Source organism: Ranitomeya variabilis, chromosome 2 (assembly GCF_051348905.1).
Source record: "Ranitomeya variabilis isolate aRanVar5 chromosome 2, aRanVar5.hap1, whole genome shotgun sequence".
NCBI classification, from domain to species: Eukaryota; Metazoa; Chordata; class Amphibia; order Anura; family Dendrobatidae; genus Ranitomeya; species Ranitomeya variabilis.
The window spans coordinates 600,165,739-600,187,878 of NC_135233.1; the positions used below are offsets into that span (position 1 = coordinate 600,165,739).

The 22,140-nt window shown below is 47.2% G+C and overlaps 1 protein-coding gene and 1 long non-coding RNA gene across 2 annotated transcripts in view; both read left to right on the plus strand.

Annotated features, from left to right (window-relative positions):
• Positions 1-22,140, plus strand: part of LOC143807252 (uncharacterized) — a 29,417-nt gene that overhangs the window by 273 nt on the left and 7,004 nt on the right. Inside the window, exon 2 of the long non-coding RNA XR_013221683.1 lies at positions 2,256-2,332. This is a non-coding gene — a long non-coding RNA (uncharacterized LOC143807252). The remainder of the gene's footprint in view (positions 1-2,255; positions 2,333-22,140) is intronic.
• Positions 8,911-21,733, plus strand: LOC143808965 (uncharacterized). The gene is made up of 4 exons (XM_077292143.1): positions 8,911-9,741; positions 9,822-10,818; positions 10,913-12,060; positions 21,692-21,733. Exons 1-4 carry the CDS (start codon positions 9,574-9,576, stop codon positions 21,731-21,733), a joined length of 2,355 nt encoding a protein of 784 aa, XP_077148258.1. The 5' UTR covers positions 8,911-9,573.

A 22,140-nucleotide genomic window follows, 5' to 3' on the forward strand; every position in this document is an offset into this window, starting at 1 on the left:
TTTTTTTAAGACCGTAATGAAATGAAAGCTGCACTGTGATTGGTTGCTAAAATCATAATATCTGCCTAGTAACCAATGAAATCGCCTCTTCAAACTTGCACTGGGTAAATTAAAACTCAAATCTGATTGTTTAAAATGGGCGGCAAAGACAGTCTTAATAAATCTACCTAGTAACTGGTACTACAGCCAATCAAATCAACTTTTTTATGTTTAAACCTTCACTGGAAAATAAAAGCTCGAATGTGATTAGTTGCTGTGGGCAGCAAAGACCCTTCACAAAGCAGAGACCTTTTCAGCTGCTGTGGGACTACACATCCCAGCATGGTCTGCTAGGTGAATATACTGTTGTTAAGACGTGATAGGGCCACTAGTAGATACTATGGTGCCTCTCGTCCACCTTTCCTCCATCCCTTCCTCTTATGTGAGGTCTGAGGGGGCTGTTACTGTGTGACCCCCTATACATGCCCTAAATGAGCAGCAGCACAGAGTGTTTCAGGATACCTGAGTTTACGTTTTCTCTGTCTTTGATCAAAAACGCTACTTTTTTCCAATGTTCTGCCTAACAGAAACCTGACGGACCCCATAGTGATTAATGGGGCCTCTCTCTTTCATTTATATCAGACGGGGGTCCGTTTTTGAGCAGGAGTTCCGAAAACGAAACAGACAAGCGGGACCCCCAAACAGACGCTTGAGCTTAGAAAAATTCAGACACAATCCAAGTGCGGACCTCCAATTTCCAGACTGACCGCCGGTGTCCTGACCGAAACGCAGCAGTCTCATAGGGATGTATGAGGATAATAAGTTTGGATGAAGGGACCCTCTGTCAGGCCTGAAGTCGCAGTCTGAACTCGGGCCGATTTCTAACGTATAAGGTGTTATCTGAGCATGCTCCGAGTGTCTTCGGCATAATCGAAAAGTATATTTGAGTCCATGCAGCTACATGTCTCGCGGGTGTTAGACAGCATGGATCGCCTGTTTTAGTCAATCCCTGCATGTGTTGTGGCTGTCAAACAGCCGCGAAACATGCAGACGTGGGGATTAGAACATATTCGAGCACGCTGAAGTCACTGGGTTTGCACCCGAGCATGCCCAGATAACACCTTATCTGAGCACATTCGCTCATCACTAGTCCTTATATCACAGTCCAACTCCAAAAATGTACACTTCTTTTTTTTCTCTGGTCATGCAACCAAAGTTTATAACCTGTTGGAAATTTTGCAAACTTGAGTTGTAAATCAGTTCTATGAGCAATTTAAAACCTGAAGGTATGTTAGAAATACCTGTATGTGTCACATGCTACAGACAGTCGCTCTGCAACTGGCTGCAGAAGGTCTCTGCATTTGGCACTACAGATGTTTTCTTAATCCTTCTGACTTTGAGACCCAGTGGTAACCTCCCTCAGTCTCTAATTGACACACCTGGACCTGGGGGTTTCTAGACTCCCAGTCTGCTTCAAGGTGATATTCACATTTTCCCCTTGTGAAGGCTTGGAGCTATAGCAGACGGCTAACTTCCTCTCTCTGGTGCTGTTGGAGAACGTTTGGTGTTACCTCTCTGACTCTGCTCAAGTTAAGTTGCTTCCCCCTTTTTGTCTCCCTTAGGCTAGGTTCTCATTGCGTTTTAGTGTGAGCGCTAACGGACAGCGTTGCACGGCGAAATTAGCGCCGTGCAACGCGTCCGTGAGCGCTCCCATTGCAGCAATGTTAAAGCGCATTGCTAGCGCGTGACATTTTCGGCACGCGCTAGCGATGATGTGCCGTTCTTTGTGGCGCGCCTCGGAGCGCTTGGCGCTAAACGGATTGCCCTAACGCAATGAGAACCTAGCCTTATTTTCTTAAGTGTTCAGTGGGGACTGACCAGTGCTCATCCCCCCCCCCCCTTTCCTGTTCAGGGCCTGGCTCTAGTGATATACAGGGCTTAGGTTCCTGCTCGGCGATTGGTGTGGAACCAATATAGGGACGGTAGGGGAGGCAGGGTGCTATTAGATCTACCTTTCCCTAGCATTTGAGCTTCCTTCGCCTCCACCCCTCGTATTGCACTTAGTCTTCCCACACAGTGTGTGGGAAGATGGATCTCTGAAGGGTTGTTGGAAATGAGGAACTACAGATTTCAGCATGCCAAGCGTTCTGGACTAAGGGCAGAAAAGAATCCAGTGTGTTCAGGGAACCTGTCGAGCAAAGTGTATACATGGCTGGTAAACTTTATATTTCTGCCATTCCTGCCCCCACTGATGGATTGTGTGTTCTCTATTGCAGACTCTTGTTTGAAGTCGCTCGGAGAGAATCAGAAACAGCTTGAAAAATCCAATAAGTGTCAAGCTTACTTGAGTTATGTAAGTCTCTCCTCTCGCTGCTTAGCCTCCTTGTGTGTGACTCCTTGTGTTTCGAAAATACTTAAAGCATACCTGTTATTTCAGGATAAGCTGCCCTGTGTGTGTGTGTATGAGGAATAACACTATTTCTGGCCATTGTATAACTTGTATCCTGCATTTTCCACCATTTTTCTCCTATAGAGCAAAAAATAGCTAACTTGTGTGAGTATATGGGCTTGTTTCCACTTGCGAGAAACACGTCCGTGTCTCGCATGTGGAAACCAAGCTCTGGCGCCGGCACATTGGAGCGGAGCGTGCAGCTCCATGTGTTCCTATGCGGCCGCACGCTCCGCTCTGGAGTGCCGGCGCCAGAGCTTGGTTTCAACATGCGAGACACGGACGTGTTTCTCGCAAGTGGAAACAAGCCCTATGGCTGAGTGTAGTAATGTAAAAAATAATAAAAAAAAGTTATGTATATTACTCAGAGTAATAGGACATTGGTAGATAGTTACACACCATTGTCATACTATTCATATAAAAAGAAAAATATGTAGAAAAACCAAAATAAAAATTTATGGTACAAAACTTAATTGAAAATGATAAGAAATAATAAAAAAAAAAATGACAGTCAGCCAATGATTGGCATCAACAAAGCAGCCAAGCTGAAGTATGAGAAATATATACCGTATATACTTGAGTATAAGCCAACACCCCCCCCCCCCCTAATTTTGCCACAAAAAAATGGGAAAACTTATTGACTCGAGTATAAGCCTAGGGTGGAAAATGCAGCAGCTACTGGTAAATGTCAAAAATAAAAATAGATAACAAAAGTAAAATTAATTGAGATATCAGTAGGTTAAGTGTTTTTGAATATCCATATTGAATCAGGAGCCCCATATGATGCTCCATACAGCTCATGATGGGCCCCATAAGATGCTCCATACAAAATATGCCCCATATAATGCTCCATATTAAAATATGCCCCATATAATGCTGCACAAAGGTTAATAATGGTCCCATAAGATGCTCCATAGAAACATTTGCCCCATACAATGCTGCATAAAGGATTATGGCCCCATGAGTTGCTCCACACATTATGGCCCCATGAGATGCTCCACACATTATGGCCCCATGAGATGCTCCACACGTTATGGCCCCATGAGATGCTCCACACGTTGTGGCCCCATGAGATGCTCCACACGTTGTGGCCCCATGAGATGCTCCACACGTTGTGGCCCCATGAGATGCTCCACACGTTGTGGCCCCATGAGATGCTCCACACGTTGTGGCCCCATGAGATGCTCCACACGTTGTGGCCCCATGAGATGCTCCACACGTTGTGGCCCCATGAGATGCTCCACACGTTGTGGCCCCATGAGATGCTCCACACGTTGTGGCCCCATGAGATGCTCCACACGTTGTGGCCCCATGAGATGCTCCACACGTTGTGGCCCCATGAGATGCTCCACACGTTGTGGCCCCATGAGATGCTCCACACGTTGTGGCCCCATGAGATGCTCCACACGTTGTGGCCCCATGAGATGCTCCACACGTTGTGGCCCCATGAGATGCTCCACACGTTGTGGCCCCATGAGATGCTCCACACGTTGTGGCCCCATGAGATGCTCCACACGTTGTGGCCCCATGAGATGCTCCACACGTTGTGGCCCCATGAGATGCTCCACACGTTGTGGCCCCATGAGATGCTCCACACGTTGTGGCCCCATGAGATGCTCCACACGTTGTGGCCCCATGAGATGCTCCACACGTTGTGGCCCCATGAGATGCTCCACACGTTGTGGCCCCATGAGATGCTCCACACGTTGTGGCCCCATGAGATGCTCCACACGTTGTGGCCCCATGAGATGCTCCACACGTTGTGGCCCCATGAGATGCTCCACACGTTGTGGCCCCATGAGATGCTCCACACGTTGTGGCCCCATGAGATGCTCCACACGTTGTGGCCCCATGAGATGCTCCACACGTTGTGGCCCCATGAGATGCTCCACACGTTGTGGCCCCATGAGATGCTCCACACGTTGTGGCCCCATGAGATGCTCCACACGTTGTGGCCCCATGAGATGCTCCACACGTTGTGGCCCCATGAGATGCTCCACACGTTGTGGCCCCATGAGATGCTCCACACGTTGTGGCCCCATGAGATGCTCCACACGTTGTGGCCCCATGAGATGCTCCACACGTTGTGGCCCCATGAGATGCTCCACACGTTGTGGCCCCATGAGATGCTCCACACGTTGTGGCCCCATGAGATGCTCCACACGTTGTGGCCCCATGAGATGCTCCACACGTTGTGGCCCCATGAGATGCTCCACACGTTGTGGCCCCATGAGATGCTCCACACGTTGTGGCCCCATGAGATGCTCCACACGTTGTGGCCCCATGAGATGCTCCACACGTTGTGGCCCCATGAGATGCTCCACACGTTGTGGCCCCATGAGATGCTCCACACGTTGTGGCCCCATGAGATGCTCCACACGTTGTGGCCCCATGAGATGCTCCACACGTTGTGGCCCCATGAGATGCTCCACACGTTGTGGCCCCATGAGATGCTCCACACGTTGTGGCCCCATGAGATGCTCCACACGTTGTGGCCCCATGAGATGCTCCACACGTTGTGGCCCCATGAGATGCTCCACACGTTGTGGCCCCATGAGATGCTCCACACGTTGTGGCCCCATGAGATGCTCCACACGTTGTGGCCCCATGAGATGCTCCACACGTTGTGGCCCCATGAGATGCTCCACACGTTGTGGCCCCATGAGATGCTCCACACGTTGTGGCCCCATGAGATGCTCCACACGTTGTGGCCCCATGAGATGCTCCACACGTTGTGGCCCCATGAGATGCTCCACACGTTGTGGCCCCATGAGATGCTCCACACGTTGTGGCCCCATGAGATGCTCCACACGTTGTGGCCCCATGAGATGCTCCACACGTTGTGGCCCCATGAGATGCTCCACACGTTGTGGCCCCATGAGATGCTCCACACGTTGTGGCCCCATGAGATGCTCCACACGTTGTGGCCCCATGAGATGCTCCACACGTTGTGGCCCCATGAGATGCTCCACACGTTGTGGCCCCATGAGATGCTCCACACGTTGTGGCCCCATGAGATGCTCCACACGTTGTGGCCCCATGAGATGCTCCACACGTTGTGGCCCCATGAGATGCTCCACACGTTGTGGCCCCATGAGATGCCCCACACGTTGTGGCCCCATGAGATGCCCCACACGTTGTGGCCCCATGAGATGCCCCACACGTTGTGGCCCCATGAGATGCCCCACACGTTGTGGCCCCATGAGATGCCCCACACGTTGTGGCCCCATGAGATGCCCCACACGTTGTGGCCCCATGAGATGCTCCACACATTTGCCCCATTTGCTGTTGCTGCGATTAAAATAAAAAAAAAAAAAAAATCATACTCACCTCTCTTCGCTCAGGCCCCCGGCACTTGTGATAGTCACCTTCCATGTTCAGGCAGAGGGCGGCGCGCACACTAATCGCATCATCGTGCCCTCTGACCTGAATAGTCATTTCAGAGGACGGAAGACAGAGCAGCGCACAGCGGTGCAACGAGGAAGGTGACTATCGCGCAATGCTCACCTCCCCCGATATACTCGCCTGCTCCTGGCGCGGTCCCTGGCAGCGTCTCACTGTCAGATGGTCTCCGGGAGCCGGCGGCATCTTCCTGTGTTCAGCGGTCACGTACCGCTCATTACAGTAATGAATATGCGTGCATATTCAGTACTTTAATGAGCGGTACCACGTGACCGCTGAACACAGGAAGAGCTGCCTGGATACCATCGGACATGCAGGGACCGCACCAGGAGCAGGTGAGTATGTGACAGCCGCCGCTCCCCCTCCCACGCCGACACTGACTCGAGTATAAGCCGAGAGGGTCACTTTCAGCCCAAAAAAGGCTGAAAATCTCGGCTTATACTCGAGTATATACGGTATATAATTTGTTACAAGGTAATCCAATCAAAGAGGTCATAATCAATAATAAATGTATAATGAAAAATAGAATGACATTGCAATGATCAAAAAATAAATTCAATATCTAAATTCAAGAATGTCATAGAACATATTAAGTAATTCACTCAATAAATAAGCTAAAAAGGTAGTCTCCCAGTTAAGGCGTGAAATAGATAAGAATATCAAACAGGAATATATAAATAGTTAGCAAAAATAATGTATTCCAGAGCACAGATTGTGATATTGGTGTCCCCTACGTGTGTTTCGGCGCCAAAGGCTTCTTCCAGGGGCCTTTTAATTTTCCGATGTCTTTCAGCTAGCGGCTACACATAGATAAGAGAGATTCCTGCTGTCCTGTCTCAATCCAGCACATGTTGAGACGCAGCATGGAGGACATTAACCCCTTTCTGACATTGGACGTACTATCCCGTCGAGGTGGGGTGGGCCCGTATGACCACCGACAAGATAGTAAGTCATATGCGATCGGCCGCGCTCACGGGGGGAGCGCGGCCGATTGCGGCTGGGTGTCAGCTATGTGCCAGGAGCGGTCACGGACCGCCCTGGCACATTAACCCCCGACACACTGCGATCAAACATGATCGCAGTGTTTCGGCGGTATAGGGAAGCATCGCGCAGGGAGGGGGCTCCCTGCGGGCTTCCCTGAGACCCCCGGAGCAACGCGATGTGATCGCGTTGCTCCGAGGGTCTCTTAGGCCTCTTTCACACTAGCGTCGTGCGACGTACCGACGCATACTGTGAAAGCGCCGCACAACGGGGGCAGCGGATGCAGTTTTTCAATGCATCCGCTGCCCCATTGTGAGCTCCGGGGAGGAGGGGGCAGAAGTGCTGGACACGACGCACCAAAAAACGTTACATGCAACGTTTTTTTGTGCCGACGGTCCGACGCAACCGTCGCATGTTTTTTTTCTCCAAAACAACGCATTGCGACGTGCGTCGTACGACGCTAGTGTGAAAGAGGCCTTACCTCCTTCTCGCTGCAGCAGGCCCGGATCCAAAATGGCCGCAGCATCCGGGTCCTGCAGGGAGGTGGCTTCACTGCGCCTGCTCAGAGCAGGCGCCAGGAAGCCTGGAGGAGCTGTGCACGTCAGATCGCCTATCTGACAGAGTGCTGTGTAAACTGTCAGATCAGCGATCTTGCACTATAACATGATGCCCTCCCCCCGGGGGCAATGTTATAGTGTAAAAAAAAAATAAAAAAATTCCTAAACAATATTGTTCCTATAAATACATTTCTTTATCTAAATTAAAAAAAAAATCAATAAAAGTACACATATTTAGTATCGCCGCGTCCGTAACGACCCGACCTATAAAACTGTTTTTTTGACGCATGCGTTGACGCATGCGGTTAAAAAAACGCCGCGTTTGTACGCGTTTTTTCCTGCGTTTGCGTTTTTGGTGCGCGTGATGAGAAATTTCACAAGAGAAAAATCAAGATAACCAGACACCGCCAATGGGACTACGGAGGGCGTGTATTATTTGATCTCTATATATAGACCCTAGGGCTACAGAAATTTTAACAGTTTGCTACTGTATGCTGTGTCCTAATGGATCTTCGCATGGAGAGCTTTTATTTCAACCTGGATTTCAGCTTCAAACTGTTTCTTGCCTGTGCTTTCGCTTGGGAGCAAGACAGAAATCGCCAAAAATGGAGAAGGAGACAACGTAGGCGTTTTTGGAGGCACCCTATTATAGAACTACGTGAGAGCCGTGGAGCCTACCACACGCTCTATGCCGAGCTTAATGCCAACCCGGAGAAATTCCAGGAATACACACGAATGTCGCAAGACTCATTCCTGGATTTGCTGTCTCGTGTCCAAGGAGCCATACGGCGACAGGACACCCAGCTCCATAAAGTGATTCCACCCGAGGAACGTCTGCTGGTTACATTAAGGTACGTTCCAAATCTAAACCAATGATAGTCCAAATTTACTGTTTTCTGACATGTTTTTTGGGGGTATTTTCCTTTCTTTCTTTAGTGTAACCACACCATAAAAAGAATAGATTGTAATGGTATTTGTGTTTCTTTTTCTTACAGATTTCTGGCCACCGGAGAGAGAGTTTATCATCCCTCCACTTCCAATACCGGCTTGGAATATCCACCCTGTCCGGAATAGTTGCGGACACCTGCCGGGCTTTGTGGAATGTACTCCGGGATGAGTTTATACCCCTACCCACCTTGGACATGTGGCTAGAAATTGCGAAGAAATTCTGGAGTGTGTGTGATTTTCCCAACTGTTTAGGAGCGGTGGATGGAGGGCACATTCGCATTATCAAACCAGCCAGAACAGGATCGGAGTACTTCAATTACAAAAAATATTTTTCTGTTGTGCTCATGGCAATAGCCGATGCGAACTGTCGCTTCATCGCCGTGGACATTAAAGCTTTTGGCCGTGGCAACGATTCCCAGACTTTCAAGAACTCGGATATGGGCCGCCGTGTGTATGGCAAAAATTTAAATTTTCTATTCGCCACGACAGCACCCACTGAGAGAGGGGATCCGCCCCTGGGAACAGGAAACCTACAGAGATAAAAGGGGCGGCCCCCCCTCGCTCCTCAGTTGGTTTCCTGTTCCTAGACGGGAACCCACAGAGAAGACTCTATGGAGTTGCTATCAAGAGGAAGACCCGCCTGGACTGCCGCCTGTACGACTCTGCTGAGCGGCAGGGGCTCCAGAGCGGGTAAACAGAGACGGGGGGATGATCCTGTGGACCCCTCATCTGCTGAAGCCATCAACAGTCTCCCTGCTGGGACACTGTTGTATGAGGCCACCGATGTTGCAGAGCGGCACCTACCTCGTCCAGCCCGGGGTCCGGGGCAGGTAGGAAGATATGCTCCTGGTGGAGCGGCGGTAGGCTGGCGTCTCCCCGGGGGTTTTTTTTGTTCCCCTCCTGGTCCCTCCAGAGTGAAGCTAACAGGGCTGCAGGTACAGCGCTAGAGCGTCTTCCAGCGTGTAGCAGAGACGCCGGCGCATGCGCAGTAGCAGCGGCGTCCCGGAAATGCTTGGTTCAACTTCCGGGGTCGCGGGGGCAGCCTGGGCTCGTCTATGGGCGCAGCGGTTGCCGGTAATTACTGCAAGCATCTGCGGCTGGAGAAGGAGACTGCGGGCCACACACCTGGGATAATCGCTGATCTCCTCTGTTGATCAGGTATAAAAAAAAAAAAAAAAAAAAAGGGGAGTGCTTTCTCAGCTGTGAGGCACAGGCGGTGCTATATAAGGCAGTTTAGAGCTCTCCTGGTTGCGCAACATGTCGTCCCAGGAGGATATCGAGCGCCCACTGGAGGATTTAATCCTGCCTAGTGGTGATGCCAAAGAGAAAGGCAGTGGACACTCAAAGAGGAGTGACTCCACTGAGAAATCGGTGAAAAAGTCAGGCCGCTCTGCACCAAAAGCTGATCGTACAACCCGGCAGACGGTATTTAACCTTACTCCTGGGTAAATGTGTAGCTGGCTTTATGGGGGCTAATGGTAGTTTCTCCTGCTTCTATCTTATAGGGTAAGCGGACGGAGAAATCTAGGCACAAGCAGTGTGCGATGTGTAATGAGCCCCTGCCGGACTCCTATATTAAAAGATTATGTCAGAGTTGCATAGATTACACCTTGCAGCAGGAGAGTTCGGTCAGGATGAAGGAGATTCGTCTCATGATAAGGGAAGAACTTCAGTCCTTGGGTAGTAGTCCGGCGGTGAATGTGGGAAAAAGAACCAGGAAGGCGCCTTCTCCTGCAGCAGACACGTCAGCAGAAAGTGGGGAGGTCAGCTCAGACGTTTCTCAAAGATCGGGCTCCTCGGATGACGAGGATTACGTCTGTTTCCCTACAGACAGCGTAAATAGTCTGATTAAGTCAGTGAGGGGTACTATGGGAGTATCAGAGTCTAAAGAACCTCAGACACCTCAGGACGCTATGTTTGCTGGTCTTTCGCAAAAGAAAGGCCATGTATTTCCAGTGAATCAGGCCATCAAGGACCTGGTTAAACGGGAATGGAATAAAGGACAAAAAGGGTTTGTGCCAGTCTCATGTAAAAGGAGATACCCCTTCGATGATGAGGACTTGACCACTTGGTCCAAAGTACCTAAAGTGGATGCGGCTGTGGCATCCACCTCCCGCCGTTCCTCCCTGCCAGTCGAAGATGCAGGTTCATTATCAGATCCTATGGACAGGAAATCTGACACAATACTTAAAAAGTCATGGGAGGCCTGTGTAACTGCCTTTAAACCTGCAATTGCAGCCACATCTACTAGCAGGTCTATGCTAGTTTGGCTCGACCAGCTGGACCAAAACATTAAGGCCGGAGTTTCCAGGGAAAAATTGCGCTCCGCTATTCCTTTAATTAAGGGGGCTGCGGCATTTATTTCTGATGCCTCTATTGACTCACTCCGTCTAGCGGCCAGAACGGCCAGTCTTACTAACACGGCTCGTAGAGCCTTATGGCTAAAAAACTGGAAAGGAGATGCCCAGTCCAGGTCCAAATTGTGTGCCATACCCTGTCAGGGTGAGTACCTCTTCGGAACAGTGTTAAACGAAATACTCACTAAGGCGGGTGAAAGGAAGAAGGGGTTCCCTAATCCCTTTATTCCTTCTTACAGAAGGGCGTTCAGGAAGCCACCATTCGGCAAGAAGGGAGGCTTTAAAGACCGATGGAATAATAATAAAGAATTCAAACAAAAAGGAAATCTATTCAATAAACGTCCCTTTAAGCCAGCGGATAAATTCCGTTGACCCGGTTCTGCCAGTGGGAGCTAGACTTCTACACTTTGCAGAGCAATGGAAGGAAATAACGGTCAATCCGTGGGCCATCAATTTAGTTTCTTCAGGCCTCGCTTTAGATTTCATCCAAACACCTCCGGATTCCTTCCTTCTTACATCCTTAAAATCTAGGCCTCAGCAGGAGGCCCTGGAAACGGAAATTAAATCCCTCATATCCAAACACGTATTAATAAAAGTACCACCATCCCAGATAGGGAAGGGCTTCTACTCCCCCTTATTTCTAATTTCTAAGCCGGACGGCTCTTTCAGAACCATAATCAATTTGAGAAAATTAAATTCCTTTATAAAACCCAGAACATTTAAAATGGAATCTATTCGTTCAGCTATTAAAAATTTGTTTCCAAATTGTTACATGGTAGTATTGGATCTTAAGGATGCTTACTACCATCTCCCCATACACCAGTTACACCAAAAATTTCTCCGGGTAGCAGTGGTTATAGAGGGGCAGGTCTGTCACCTACAATACCGGGCTATGCCATTTGGGTTATCCATGGCTCCAAGGGTTTTTACCAAATTACTATCAGAGGTAATGTCCTTCCTACGAGTAAGGGACACACTAGTAATTCCGTATCTAGATGACCTGTTGATTGTAGGTAGAGATTCCCTACAGTGTGAGAGGAGGTTGGGGGAAGTAGTATTTTCTTTGCAAAAACTGGGCTGGATTATAAACTGGGAAAAATCCAGGCTCCAGCCTGTGACATGTCAGAAATTTCTGGGGCTCCTATTGGACTCAGTTGACCAGATATGTAGGCTTCCTGATGAGAAAAAGACCACCATAATACATAAAGTGAGTATAGCCATCAGTAAGCGTAGTATGTCATTGAGGAATGCCATGTCTTTATTGGGTTCCCTGACTTCTTGTCTTCCCGCAGTCCAATGGGCGCAATTCCACACTAGACAGCTACAGAAATTTGTTTTACAAGAGGACATTAGGAGGGAAGGAAAGCTGGATGACAGTCGTTCTAACGTCAGATGTAATACACTCCCTTGCATGGTGGTTAGATTGGGGCAATCTATCTAAGGGAGTTTTATGGGTTATCACTTCATCCACTAACGTTACCACGGACGCTAGTCCCGATGGCTGGGGAGCACACTTTCAGGATCAGGTAGCCCAGGGTCTCTGGTCTTATGCAGAGCTTGAAAATTCCTCTAATGTAAAAGAGTTGAAGGCTATATTTTATTCCCTGCTCCACTTTCTCCCTCAGCTGAGAGGCTCTCACACAAGGGTCTTCTCCGACAACACAACCGCAGTGGCCTATCTGAACCGTCAAGGAGGTACTCGGTCAGAAAATCTTATGGGAGTTGCTTCAGACATCATGGAGCTAGCCGAAGGTCACCTACTATCCTTGTCGGCAGTTCATATCAGAGGCATAGACAATCTTCGTGCAGACTTCCTCAGCCGCCACACTCTGCATCAGGGGGAATGGATGCTCAACAGGAAAGTGTTCAAGTTAATAACAGCCAAATGGGGTGTACCCCAGATAGACTTGTTCTCCACACGAGCAAACCGTCAGGTGAGGATGTTCGCCTCTCTATGCAGAGAGGACAATCCAGACATATTCGATGCCCTCCATATAACATGGGCATTCGACCTAGCCTATGCATTCCCTCCATGGAATCTACTGCCAGTGGTCATAAGAAAGATAAGGGAAGAAGGGGCAAGAGTTCTGCTGATAGCCCCATTCTGGCCCAAGAGGCCATGGTTTTCGTGGCTCAGAGCGATGTCAATTTCAGACCCCTGGATTCTGCCTCAGACCAAAGACCTTCTATCTCAGGGGCCGTTCCTACATCCTCAAGTGAAAGGAATGAACTTGACTGTCTGGAATTTGAGAGGCAATTACTAGAGCTTAGAGGGTTCTCTAGGGGGCTAATAAATACCCTCATGAGGAGTAGAAAGCCTTCCACTACCAGAATTTATGTTAGGATTTGGAAGAAATTTCTTGAATTCCATACTGCACAACTCTCTTCGGAAGTTCCTATATTCTCAATATTAGAATTTCTACAGAAGGGTCTGGACTTGGGACTCTCGGTTAGCACATTAAAGGTCCAAATTTCGGCTCTAGGAGCTCTATTTAATTCTGATATTGCAGGCAATAGATGGATATCTAGGTTTATTTCTGCTTGCGAGAGATCAAAACCTATTAGAGTACCACAGATTCCTCAGTGGGATCTGACGTTAGTCCTGGATGCATTGACACAAAGCCCTTTTGAGCCTCTTCAGACAGCCTCTCTGAAGCATATCTCATTAAAAACGATATTACTAGTGGCATTAGTATCTGCCAGAAGGGTGAGTGATCTCCATGCCTTATCAGTAGATCCTCCATTCCTATCAGTGACTTCTGACAGAATAGTTTTAAAAACAGATCCATGTTATCTCCCTAAGGTAGCCACTAGTTTTCATAGGTCTCAGGAGATCTTGTTACCTACCTTTTATGAGAACCACTCGACTCCAGAAGAAGCTAGGCTTCATACCCTAGACGTTAAAAGAGCTATTCTAACCTATATAGAAAGAACTAGGGACTGGAGGGAGAGTAGGTCTCTCTTTGTGTCTTTCCAGGGGAAAAACAAAGGATCCAGAGTCACAAAGTGCACACTGTCGCGCTGGATCCGGGATGCTATAATCTTGGCGTACAAATCTAAGGGAAGAGATCCTCCTCTGCATATCGGAGCACACTCCACTAGGGCCGTGTCGACTTCCTGGGCAGAAAGAGCGAACGTGCCAATACACCTTATATGTAAGGCTGCAACTTGGTCTTCGCCTAATACCTTCTATAAGCACTATAGACTAGACCTATCTGCTGCTTCTGATCTAACCTTTGGGGTTTCGGTTCTTGACTCAGTTAACCCACCCAATCTACAATCTCTGTAAATCTCTCAGTGGGTGCTGTCGTGGCGAATAGAAAATATCGGATTACGTACCGGTAATGCTCTTTTATAGAGCCCACGACAGCACCCATTCGATTCCCTCCCTTTTCTTTATTTAGTTGCACGTGGTGTCTTGTAGGGAGATGTATATAATAGAGTAAGAGGCTATGAAGTTGTAAATATGTATATATAACTGAACCTGTTGAACTAATAAGCCTGGCGGCGGTTCCTCCTTATTCTCTGTAAAACAACTGAGGAGCGAGGGGGGGCCGCCCCTTTTATCTCTCTGTAGGTTTCCTGTTCCCAGGGGCGGATCCCCTCTCTCAGTGGGTGCTGTCGTGGGCTCTATAAAAGAGCATTACCGGTACGTAATCCGATATTTTCCCCCGCCACAACCTCTTCCCAACACTCAAGGACCACCGATGCCATTTGTTATGGTTGGGGATGAGGCCTTTCAGATGTGTGAAAACCTACTGAAGCCCTATTCCAGTCGGGACTTGAACCACACTAGAAGGATCTTTAACTACAGACTGACCAGGGCCCGAAGAACAGTGGAGTGTACCTTTGGCATTCTGGTCGCTAAATGGCGCATTCTTGCATCAGCCATAAATCTAAAAGTGGAGACAGTCGACGAGGTGGTCAAAGCCTGTGTGGTTCTGCATAATTATATAATGGTTAAGGAGCAACCCAACATTGAACTGGATGAACCAGTTGCACACCCACTGCCCGATTTCCAGCATCACCCGCTGCGGTCAACTGCAGCAGTTGGCCACATGTGTGACCAATTTGCGGCCTTTTTTGATTCAGATATTGGACGTGTCTCATGGCAGGACAATGTAGTGTAAAAGTCCTGTTGTAATTCGATATGTACCAGTTATTTTCTACAATGATAATATTTCTCATTAATAAACTTTATAATATAATATTTCTCATTAATAAACTTTAGTTTTGGTTGAGTTGACCATGTCTCCTATTTTTTTTTCCTCTCCAAACCCAGGCTGTCCTAAAACTGGCAGTACTTGATCTGTATTTAATATCAGTATTTGTAATCCAAAACCAGGACTGGGTGATAAAAGCAGAGGTGCTAGTTATTATGTTAATATCATAATTTACCTAATTGTTCCACTCCTTGTTTTGGCTTACAAATACTCATATAAAACACTGGCCACATACTGCTAGTAAGGGCAGCCATGTTGGTTTATTGGTAAGCTTGTTGACGTCATTGCGTCATGATTCTCTTCTCCTGTATCCATTGGACAAAACTGAAGAGACAATCACTGTCACACAATCTATACTCATCAAGTCAGGTGTCAGAAATAATGAATTCATGATAAACATATACAGGCTCATGAATTCACTATTCTGACACCTGTGCAGGTGAGCATAGATATGTAGTGTGTGACCACCATTGTAACTCAAGTTGTGTGTAATATAAGAAGAGAAAATGGTGGTTATACAAGGCAGTTCTGACATTACAGACACATTGGGAGGTGAAGGGGGAGGAATGCTAAGAGTCCTTGGTTTTTGGGTTTTTTTTTTGTGTTTGCCTGGTTGTGGGAGGTCTTGGTGGGCTCATGTGGCGTGGTGGTGGGTGACCTGTCAGGTTCTGGCTGTACTGTGTCAGCGTCCATAGTGCTCGTAGATCGTGCAGCCTTGCCAGAGTCCATAGTGCTCGTAGAGCGTGCAGCCATGCCAGAGTCCATAGTGCTCGTAGAGCGTGCAGCCATGCCAGAGTCCATAGTGCTCGTAGAGCGTGCAGCCATGCCAGAGTCCATAGTGCTCGTAGAGCGTGCAGCCATGCCAGAGTCCATAGTGCTCGTAGAGCGTGCAGCCATGCCAGAGTCCATAGTGCTCGTAGAGCGTGCAGCCATGCCAGAGTCCATAGTGCTCGTAGAGCGTGCAGCCATGCCAGAGTCCATAGTGCTCGTAGAGCGTGCAGCCATGCCAGAGTCCATAGTGCTCGTAGAGCGTGCAGCCATGCCAGAGTCCATAGTGCTCGTAGAGCGTGCAGCCATGCCAGAGTCCATAGTGCTCGTAGAGCGTGCAGCCATGCCAGAGTCCATAGTGCTCGTAGAGCGTGCAGCCATGCCAGAGTCCATAGTGCTCGTAGAGCGTGCAGCCATGCCAGAGTCCATAGTGCTCGTAGAGCGTGCAGCCATGCCAGAGTCCATAGTGCTCGTAGAGCGTGCAGCCATGCCAGAGTCCATAGTGCTCGTAGAGCGTGCAGCCATGCCAGAGTCCTGCTGCATCGTGGAGGAGGCGGTACGGAAGGCCATGCCAGGGTCCTGCTGCATCGTGGAGGAGGCGGTACGGAAGGCCATGCCAGGGTCCTGCTGCATCGTGGTGTCAGTGGAGGAGGTCCAAGCAGGAGCAGCGGATGTCATGGTGGTGGCGGTGGGATGTCCAACTGCACTTGGCATGGTGGTGGTACTGTAGTGGTGTCCGGCTGTGGAAGGAATTGAGGTGGCTGTTCAGTGGGATGCAGCAGAGGTCGACATCAAGCGTGACAGTGAAGGCACAGGTGGATATGCCCCCACTGTCTGCTGAAAATACCGATTCTGCTGCATAGCCTGTACGTAAGCAGCATTGCAGGCCTGCATGACACTCAGCTGGAGATCAGGAGTAAGGTGTTCCGACATGCCCTGCTCAATTTGATTAAAAAAAATGATGTGCTGGCCTCTGGAGATCGGCTTTCACTTGATCAAGGCTTTTGCTGACCACCTGGATACGTGCATTCAAGAGGCTATGTGAAACATCCATTCGGTCACCCAAAGCCTTGATCGCATCGTGTAAAACCGAGCTCAAGTGCAAAAACTCGGGCATGAGTGACCTGTCCGAAGCCCTCTGCCGCTGCTGGAATGAGCCCCAAAAAAAGGGGGCAGTGGAAGAGGACTGCGAAAGGGGAAGACCTGATGGACCAGCTCCCTGGTCTCCAGTTAGTGTGGAAGGCCCACTTGCTGCTGGATGTCTGGGACGGGTCCGTCGCTGTCGGATGAAGGACCGCTCCAGCACCTGGGCCGACAGTTGTGCTGTATGTGCTGTGAAAAAGGAAAAAGAAAATTAATATCAAAAATTTACCAGACGCAAAATCCTGTGGAATTTAAAAATACAGATTATGGCAATACAATACAACCTAATGCACGTGATAAATACTTACGTTCTCTGGGCAAGGACCGGTCTTAAGAATGACAATACTCGATGGTATTTGTATTTTCTGATCCTTGCTCCTGAACCACTGGGAACACGGCTCTCTTGAGGCAGGTCCTTGTTGAAGCGGTCCTTCATCGAACGCCAACGTGTTTTGACTTAGGATACTGTTCAAAAAAAAATTGTGGTCAGAAAAAGGACTTTTGGCCGTGCTCACACAACTGTGTGTGATGAGAAACTCCTGAGAGTTTCTTTCATCACACAGTCGAGTGAGCACGACCAAGGTCTCTGCTGCTTCACACTGCAGTGCAATACTTACCAAATGCAGCTCGGACCCGTGTCGGGGCGTTGTCCCAGCCATCCCACATCGCTTGGGCCACCTCATTCCATAACCGCCGGATCGTGATGTTGTTCGAGTGCAGTGGATCCCGGGTGTCCCACAACGGGACTCGCTCCTGGACCAGGATGATAAGGAGGTCATTTTCGATTAGGTCATCCTCCCGTTGTGAAACCTAAAAATTAAAGAAAGTCATTAAAGTTTGCTCAATTTACATTAGGAAAAGAAAGAAAAAAGATGCTGAGAAAAGGCATGAATAGGAAAGTCAACATACAAAAGGATTCCAGAAGAAAAAAGTAAAGAAATAAGAGTTTAAAGAAAGGTATACGTACCCGCTGCCGCCTTTCCACCCGACCTTGACTCCGCTGCTCCTGCCCTGTCTCAGCTGCAGTAGAAGAGCTCTAAATAACAGAAAAAATCAAATTGTCACATGTGTCGATGTGACAGTGAATACTTACCAATCTGACGAGGCAACTACTCACCTCACTGAGGACATGCTCCACTTCCGACTGTCCTGGCTGAAACTCCTCACCAGATGAAGAATCCGAAGAAGACATTCTGAAGCATGTAGAAAGAAAGAAATGGCAGAAATTAGGACATGTAGAGACAGAAAATAGAAAATGAAGGCATTGGATAGGATATACTCACATTGTTCAGTGTCTTGTTTTCCTCCAAGGATGTAGTCTGCGTCTCGTCTGCTTAAGTGTCTGGTGAGAAGTGACCTGCAACTGTCCACACCCTCCCTTTTATCACCTTGATGGTGGGGGGGTGGCTTATCAGTGTCTAGACATGTTTTTCTAAATTGAAACGCATGCGTTCAAAAACGCAACCAAACGCATGTGCAAAAAAAGCATGTGTTTACATAGACAGCAATGCGTTTTTTTGTCGCAATCGACCGCATGCGTTTCCTGGCGGCAAATAGATGCCTCCAGAAATGACTACATGTTGCATTTCCGTGCCAAGCCGCAAACGACGAGACGACTCATGCGTTTTTAATGTTAAATATAGGAAAACACGATGCATGCGTTTATATGCGGTACAAACGCTGCGGCAACAAACACAAATGTGAAACCAGCCTAACCCCTTCAGTGAACACCGCAAAAAAAAAAACGAGGCAAAAAACAACGCTTTATTATCATACCGCCAAACAAAAAGTGGAATAACACGCGATCAAAAAGACGGATATAAATAACCATGGTACCGCTAAAAAAGTCTTGTCCCGCAAAAAACGACCCGCCATACAGCATCATCAAAGAAAAAATAAAAAAGTTATAGTCCTCAGAATAAAGCGATGCAAAATAATTATTTTTTCTATAAAATAGTTTTTATCGTATAAAAGCACCAAAACATAAAAAAAATATATAAATGAGGTATCGCTGTAATCGTACTGACCCGAAGAATAAAACTGCTTTATCCATTTTACCAAACGCGGAACGGTATAAACGCCTCCCCCCAAAAGAAATTCATAAATAGCTGGTTTTTGGTCATTCTGCCTCACAAAAATCGAAATAAAAAGCGATCAAAAAATGTCACGTGCCCGAAAATGTTACCAATAAAAACGTCAACTCATCCCGCAAAAAACAAGACCTCACATGACACTGAGGACCAAAATATGGAAAAATTATAGCTCTCAAAATGTAACGCAAAAAATATTTTTTTGCAATAAAAAGCGTCTTTCAGTGTGTGACGGCTGCCAATCATAAAAATCCGCTAAAAAAAACCCGTTATAAAAGTAAATCAAACCCCCCTTCATCACCTCCTCAGTTAGCGAAAAATAAAAAAATGTATTTATTTCTACTTTCCCGCTAGGGTTAGGGTTAAGGCTACAGTTAGGGTTGGGGCTAGGGTTAGGGTTTGGATTACATTTACGGTTGGGATTAGGGTTAGGGGTGTGTCAGGGTTAGGGGTGTGGTTAGGGTTACCGTTGGGATTGGGGTTAGGGATGTGTTTGGATTAGGGTTTCAGTTATAATCGGGGGGGGGGGTTTCCACTGTTTAGGCACATCAGGGGCTCTCCAAACGCGACATGGCATCCGATCTCAATTCCAGCCAATTCTGCGTTGAAAAAGTAAAACAGTGCTCCTTCCCTTCAGAGCTCTCCCGTGCGCCCAAACAGGGGTTTACCCCAACATATGGGGTATCAGCGTACTCAGGACACATTGGACAACAACTTTTGGGGTCCAATTTCTCCTGTTACCCTTGGAAAAATACAAAATTGGGGGCTAAGATATAATTTTTGTGAAAAAAAAGAATTTTTATTTTCACGGCTCTGCGTTCTAAACTGTAGTGAAACACTTGGGGGTTCAAAGCTCACAACAGATCTAGATGAGTTACTTAGGGGGTCTACTTTCCAAAATGGTGTCACTTGTGGGGGGTTTCAATGTTTAGGCACATCAGTGGCTCTCCAAACGCAACATGGCGTCCCATCTCAATTCCTGTCAATTTTGCATTGAAAAATCAAATGGCGCTCCTTCGCTTCCGAGCTCTGCCATGCGCCCAAACAGTGGTTTACCCCCACATATGGGGTATCGGCGTACTCAGGACAAATTGTACAACAACTTTTGGGGTCCATTTTCTCCTTTTACCCTTGGTAAAATAAAACAAATTGGAGCTGAAGTAAACTTTTTGTGAAAAAAAAAAAAAGGTAAATGTTCATTTTTATTTAAACATTCCAAAAATTCCTGTGAAACACCTGAAGGGTTAATAAACTTCTTGAATGTGGTTTTGAGCACCTTGAGGGGTGCAGTTTTTAGAATGGTGTCACACTTGGGTATTTTCTAGCATATAGACCCCTCAAAATGACTTCAAATGAGATGTGGTCCCTAAAAAATAAATAAATAAAAAAAATGGTGTTGTAAAAATGAGAAATTGCTGGTCAACTTTTAACCCTTATAACTCCCTAACAAAAAATGTTGGTTCCAAAATTGTGCTGATGTAAAGTAGACGTGGGAAATGTTACTTATTAAGTATTTTGTGTAACATATCTCTGTGATTTAATTGCATAAAAATTAAAAGTTGGAAAATTGCGAAATTTTCAAAATTGTCGCCAAATTTCCGTTTTTTTCACAAATAAACGCAGGTAATATCAAAGAAATTTTACCACTATCATGAAGTACAATATGTCACGAGAAAACAATGTCAGAATCACCAGGATTCGTTGAAGCGTTCCAGAGTTATAACCTCATAAAGGGACAGTGGTCAGAATTGTAAAAATTGGCCTGGTCATTAACGTGCAAACCACCCTTGGGGGTAAAGGGGTTAAACAGCAGTACTGAGCAGTGTAGTTGTGAATCCGGCTCTAGTGTGAGGTAAAATATAGTGAATCCTGCGCTGCCTTGAGCAGGGGGTTGGATACAATGACCCTTGAGGTCCCTTTCAACTCTAACATTCTATGAAAATACTATTAGAAAACAGCAGCAGCTAATTTTTGGAGGATGGAGACTAGCAGTTATCTTGTCTCCTGTAAACAGATATGATTGATTCTTGTTCTGCTTCTATGCGGCTGCACTAAATTACTTTATACGGCAGTTCTGAGCTGTGTACCTATGAATCCAGCTCTGGGTTGCGAAAACACATTAGAAGATGGCAACAGGATCCCTCGCTAACTTTTGGTGGTCTGAGGTTGTGAGTGGAGAGACATAAACAGACATGATGAATTCTTCCTCTTCTGTCGCTATGTAGTACATGTTCAGAAGCAGCAGCACAAAATACATTTATACAGCAGTACTGAGCAGTTTAGCTGTAAATCCAGCTCTCTGTTGATACATCAACAGGATAACCCCCTAATTTTTGGTGGTCTCCGAGCTTATGGGTAGAGATTAGGTGTTTGTATTGTCTCCCTTAAACAGAGACCTGATGGATCCTTTCTCTCGTACCTAAATGTAGTTCATATTCAGAAGCAGCAGCTTGGAGGACATTTATACTAAAAAGTACTGAGCAGTGTAACTGTAAATCCAGCTCTGGGTTGATATAGCAACAGGATCCCTTGCTAATTTTGGTGGTCTCTGAGCTTGTGGGTGTTTTATTATTAAAGTTTGTATTGTCTCCCATAAGCAGAGACAAGATTAATTCTTGCTCTCCTTTCTCTATGTAGCACATGTTTAGAAGCGGAAGCATGGAGGACATTATGCAGCAGTACTGAGCAGTGTAGCTGTGAATCCAGCTCTACAGTAATATTAAACATTTAATAAAAATACCAGCAGCACTTATCTGTGTGGCACCCTTCAACTCTCTAACTCTGCTCTTTTCAGAGTCCATCTGGTCTTGACCATGAAGGATTTTCGTGGTCATGATGAGTTCAAGAGGTAGGAGACAGAAGTGGCTCATAAGTGGAGAAATAAGCCTATTTCTCTTATAAGATGTATTACAAAGTTTCTTATCTTCATTTTCACTATGGATCCTATTGATTGATCCATAGACATCACCTATAGACAAAGTGGCGCTGTTTCTGGATTAAAAAAAATAAACATCCATCACCAGTTTCTCTCCCCCCCCAGTAGTCCATAGAGACAAGCAGCGTAGCAGAGGGGGTACAATAATCCAGAATGTATGGAGTTTCTACTCTACGGCTTCCATCATAATTCCTGCTCCATTATAAAAGGACGATTTCCCACTGGAGTGACTTGTGTGTCAATGATCCCGGCTACAGATGCCGATGCGGTGGTCCTGTCTCCATATTACACCCCCCATGGCTATAATG

Excerpts from the sequence above, each read along its gene's own strand:
- LOC143808965 (XM_077292143.1), top strand. The coding sequence starts at position 9,574 with ATGTCGTCCCAGGAGGATATCGAGCGCCCACTGGAGGATTTAATCCTG. Across the intron at positions 9,742-9,821 it reads ATCGTACAACCCGGCAGACG|GGTAAGCGGACGGAGAAATC; the intron begins GTATTTAACCTT and ends TCTATCTTATAG. Across the intron at positions 12,061-21,691 it reads TGGATGACAGTCGTTCTAAC|AGTCCATCTGGTCTTGACCA; the intron begins GTCAGATGTAAT and ends TGCTCTTTTCAG.